The following is a 5,564-nucleotide window of genomic DNA, read 5'->3' on the forward strand; positions in this document are numbered from 1 at the left end:
CTGTGGGTGAAATTAAAACATTTTTTGGATTGGTAACTTATTTGTGATACTACTATTACTTTAAAAATGTCAGTCACCCTTTAAGCAGCAGCAAAAAATGTCTGAATTAGACTTAATAAAATATACTCCTTCTTTCATTTTATTTATTTTATTTCATATACCACACAGAGTGTTTGCTGTTTAGCTTGATTGTCTGTACGTCTACGTTTTTCTTAGCCATTGTAGCTACAGTGCTAATGCTAACTCCTAAACAATGTGGGGACACAAACTGCATCACTTCAATCCATCAAAACGTTAAACCTTAACACAACCTGTATGGGTGAAACTACTCTACATTGGTATTCTAATATAATTATAAATGATGAACAACACATGAACAAATTGACATATTGACATATTCTTTTCAATGCATGTTTATTAAGAGGAAAACTTTAAGATGCACCATCTCGTTTCCATGGGGTTTATTGTGATATGCCTGCCAATTCATTATGTCAACAGGTTAATTGTTTGGAAGCTGCTCAGGTTGTAGGATCTGTAATGAACAATAAATATTATTTCAGACAAATACTTTAAAACAACGGACAGCATGAAACGTGATAGCTTTCATCGCTGTCAAATTGTCTTTTAGGTTTTAGCAATTGGCCTTTTTTTCAGAAGTGTGCTAGCAACACTTTGTGAACATTTGAGATACTTACACAAGTGTAAGCAACCTCCAGGTACTTGTAAGTGCCGACACAAGGGTCTCCAAACTCAGAATTGGTTGTACTGATAGTGCAGCTGTTTTTTCCATTGCAGCTGTGGATGGAGAGTGACATGAGTGAATACACCCACATATACAGTCTATGGTGTAAACCTAAAGATATTTCATATAGTTTCAAATAAAAATCACAGCCTTTCAATCAGCAAGTATCGTATGTCACTAAATGTTTTGCAGATTCCTATTTTTGCGTTTTTAGCTGCTTTTAAATGCAAATGTTTATTGTTATGAAGCTTATAAAATAGTTCTCCCTATATTAACAAAGGCTGTGCAGCTTTAAATGTTAGCAACTTTGCGAGAATGGTCAGAGCAGTCGATTCTTTGAAGCTGGGAAGTGGGTCGATTGTAATAGCAGGTGGTACGGTCATGGCGTCCGTAGTTAACACCATAGATAAATACAATCTTTCCTTCATCTGTCAAAAAGAACACGACAATTGGCAACGTATGACAGAACTGTAATGTAGATTTATAGATGTATTGAGAATATCATTAGGCTTCTTACCGCACTGGAGGTGTGCCAAAGAGCCCTCACACGTATCACAGTAAACTGTCAAAATAACATGATTGAATCACATCAGACATCACATTATAATAGGTTCAAGGTTCAAGATTTGTATTGGTCAAACGTGCATAGCTACAGTGTAGTTATGACGATAAAAATCTTAGGTCACAGGCTCCTCCAACAGTGCAACACAATAAAACAGATAAACAGAAAAAGGAAAAATTGTAAAAAAGTGAAATAGTGAAATAGTGCAAGTGATTGGAATGATATATTAGATAAATCATTTCTAAGTAGCAGCCAGATTAATGTTAGGATATTGTTTCAAGTTCAGGTGTTTCATAGTCTTATGGCCTGTGGGATGAAACTGTCCCTGAGTCTGGTGATTTTAGTCCGGATGCTGCGGTACCGCCTGCCAGACGGCAGTAGACAGAACAGTTTGTGGCTGGGGTGATACTTTATAAAGCTTTGTTTTTACTCTTAGTTTAATGCAGACATGTGACTCACTTGCTGGGAAGCAGTCATAGGTGGTTTCCGGGTATTTGGCGGTCCCATAGCAGGGATCCTTAGAAAAGACTCTTGGGTTTAGTTCACACTCCGTCTTGCCGTCACAGCTGTAGGAAACAAATTAGGACTATGTTTGCTTCAGCGCAGAGTAAAAGCACACCTAAAGTTAAATTGAGTAAATAATGTAGTAACCTGGACTTATCTTCAACCCCAAGCTTTAGGTGCAATATATAATGTGAAACTAGGACTTGAGAGTGTAAAACTCTTTAATATACAGTATAATGTAATTCTTTCATCAGTTCAGTCACATATCTTTGCTCTTTCACTTATTTATGTAACTTCGATCAGCCAAATTAGTAGTAGGGAACTGCTGCATCTGGTAAAGTGCATGACTGCCTGTTAAATGTCATCAAAGTATACATTTAAGGCACTGCATTTGGAATACATTAATTAGAATGCCTATGATAATATGATATTACACAAAATGTGTACCTCAACTTGATGATGTCCAGTGTGTCCTCCAGAGAGCAGTGTGTATTTGAGATCTGTGAATGAGGTCTTCCCTTAATGCAAGTGTCGCTGTCTCTGCATCCATACAGTGCATCCTTCACAACGATCACTCCAGTATCTTTTACACAGTAATTGAGGAAATTAAGAAACAAGAAAAATCCCATCCCTTATATATTTGCTTTTATGGGTATGATTTTTGCACAGTGTACACAAAGAGTTAAGTCGTACCACAGCTCAGGCGATGGACATTGTAGACGCCGCCACAGGTGGTTACTCTCTTTGTGCCAAACATTGAAATGACAAAAGTTATTTGAGTGTGTTCAAACCTCATACTGTTTGTAGAAAACAAATGCAATCACTGTTGCTATCACACCTCCTCAGATATTTACCTGTCTTCATCATGAGCAAAAATGTTGCTGCCAGAACTGCAAAAGAAACATCACTGTAAAACGGTGTCAGCCCAACATCGATTTTTCTTTAAGGTTTTAAAGATAATTTATATATATGAATATTTATATATATATAAATCTATATTTTTTTTTTAAATAAATACTTTGGCTACTTTATCAAGATAGATTCTATTATCATTTGTATTTTACTTGAAACCACATAAGTATTGTTTTAGTCCTAAGTCGGCTGTGTTCTTACGCAGGGTTGCGCTGACTCTGAAGCGAAGCATGGTTTCTAGAAGCTCTAGTCGTAGATAGCATGGACTGATGGTTACTCTGTTTTTCTGCCAGGTGAAGAACTGACCTAGCCTTTTATATAAAACATTTGACATTCTTTACATGGCATGTAGATATGACAAATGAACACCTTATAAGGAAGGAAGGTTTTTCATTGGGTTGAGACATATTTTAGGCTAAACAGGTTTCTCAGTTTCCTCCTCTTTTACATAAATTAGATGGTTGTTCCTGCAAACTGACGATTATATATTGTATTGCTATTTTGAGTTGTCTTCCTTGAACACTCTCAAGCACTTATTTTTGTTTTCTGGACTTCCTTGAAGAACCCGAAAAACATCAGTCACAGAGAGCCACTGAAGTGGAGCTCTGCTTAAGCACAGACATTTCTTTCATTTTCTGTTGAATCGTTACCTCGATATCAAGTGACATGTAATAGTATCAAGTTATAAGAAAAATGTATCACAAACAGACAAGAAATTGCTGATTTAACAGATATTTTACACATTTACACGTTTATTGTGATCTTTTTGTGGTTTCAGTATGCTAACAGCAACCCTCATGTGCAGGGCTTGATTTAAAACATGTGAGGCTAAGAGGAAGTAGGAAAAACAACTTCAGATTACAGCCTAACAATGTTTTCGCCATGATGACTTGACACATAGGGCAAAAACATACTTGGTATGCAATAGTTTGTCAAAACAAAGATCTTGGTAAAACCAGATTGTGCCAAGCAGCATGAGTGGCTCCATTGCATTCCAGAGTTGCTTTTACTGTACATCTCTCTCTAAGAAATATTGCCAAAGTGCATCCTGTTTTTAAATAAACAAGACACTGACACACCTCATGCAGTCATTTAAAGTAGGTTGGACTACCCTTTTCATTTTACAGGTTTTCCCAAAAAGTCAATTGAAAAACTGCAACTTATTCAAAACTCTGCTGCTATAGGCTTTTATCAAAAACAAGAAAAATGTGCACATTACTCCTGTTTTATCTACGTTACTCTTCATGGTTTGGCACCCTCATATATCACGGATTCTCTGTCGTTTTATGTCCCTGGAAAAGCCCTAAGGTCCTCGTAAGCAGGCTTTCAAAAATATTCCTAAATTCACCCAAAATAAAATCATTTTTAAACGACAGCTGAAGACATAGCTTTTTATTACGACATTGCCCTTTAGTTAGTCTTTTAAAATAAGAGATATTTTTTTTATTTTGCCTTATGTCCTCTTGGGTTATCTGTTGGAACTTTTGGATCATTAGTTATTTAATTTTACTTTTTTTAACTCCTAGTGTTCCTTGAATTGTCATTTTGTGCTCAAAAAGGTCTTTGTTTGACCTGAATTGAATTTCTTGTTTTCTGTTTAATTTTTGATGTGTTCCATTTTGTTAAAGCACTTTGAGCTACACCTAGTGTATGAATAGTGCTCTACAAATAAAGCTTTATTATTATGTATCACTTTAGTTAGAATTAGATGACACCGTCATTATCATATTCAAACCAAGCCTTTAGGTAGTATTACTAAGAGGAGTTCTTTACTTAAGTAACCAACTATGGAAGTTTGCATTAACAAGTAAATCACATGAAGTGTTCAATATCAAATCAAGAGTATTAAATCGGAGATTTCGCATTATTTATGTGTAAACGTTTTTAAAAGTTATTTTTATTGTTCGAAGACTGTCAATAATTGGAAACATTACATTTTTTCATTTATTGTCCAGAATTAAGACCTAAACTGAATTATACTTTATATTTGAATATGAAGAAATGAAAGCTTTAGCGCAAGTTCAATAAGGAAGACCTAACAATGAGTCACTTACACGTCACTCTATTGCTCTCTCCCCCCTCATTAAATACGTTGGCGTCACCCCTCAGCAGCCAATTGCTGCACACGTTAAATTCCTTACATGCCTGCTCTTCCTTCCTGTCAGTTGTCATTTCAGGTGACCACACGCAACCCTCCTCCACCCCTCTCGCCTCTCGTCTCCTCCAGGACAAAGCTAAACCTTCCTCCTTCAGACCGGTCCCACCTACTTATCACCACCACCAGTGTCTAGACCCCGGGGATTTTCATCGGAGCGGTTCTTTCCCTCCTGAATGATTATCCTGCAAACCGGGACCTAATCGTCAAACACCATTCCATTCTCCTGTTGTATTATCATGGCAATCATTTCATTTTTATGACGTGTAACAATAAATATGTATTCCATACATCACGTCTCTCCGGTTTGAAGTGAAAATAATCTACAACCATGTTAGTGTTTCTTTGAGGCTGTTCAGGGTTTAAGTGATAAGCATCTGTTTAAAGCTGTGTGCTGATTTAAGGCGACTTGAAATGAATTAGAAACATTTTTACATTTTAGTGACCCATGGTGGCAGTGTAGAGATATAACAGATTCACAAAGTTTGTCATGAAGTCTTCTCTGAAAGACCATCTACCATGGCTATTTCAATCAGGAGAGACTTAATTTTGTTTAAAGAACATTTATTGACAAATGTCATATGATAAATGTTAAGTCTTTGGGGATTACACCCCGATCCTGAAATCGTATATCTAAAGGGGGAAATGCAGTGAGCATATAGGGAACCCCCCGGGGTCTAGACACTGGT

At 36.5% G+C, this 5,564-nt stretch overlaps 1 protein-coding gene across 1 annotated transcript; it reads right to left on the reverse strand.

Annotated features, from left to right (window-relative positions):
- Window positions 1-475: 475 nt before the first annotated feature.
- Window positions 476-2,565, reverse strand: LOC104954972 (L-rhamnose-binding lectin CSL2-like). Its single transcript, XM_010782190.1, has 7 exons — window positions 2,502-2,565; window positions 2,256-2,391; window positions 1,764-1,870; window positions 1,260-1,304; window positions 1,040-1,170; window positions 696-797; window positions 476-532 (listed from the first exon to the last, which is right to left on the reverse strand). Exons 1-7 carry the CDS (start codon window positions 2,563-2,565, stop codon window positions 500-502), a joined length of 618 nt encoding a protein of 205 aa, XP_010780492.1. The 3' UTR covers window positions 476-499.
- Window positions 2,566-5,564: the final 2,999 nt, after the last annotated feature.

The sequence above is a fragment of the Notothenia coriiceps genome, unplaced genomic scaffold, assembly GCF_000735185.1.
Source record: "Notothenia coriiceps isolate Sejong01 unplaced genomic scaffold, NC01 NC01_scaffold00024359, whole genome shotgun sequence".
In the NCBI taxonomy this organism is placed as follows: Eukaryota; Metazoa; Chordata; class Actinopteri; order Perciformes; family Nototheniidae; genus Notothenia; species Notothenia coriiceps.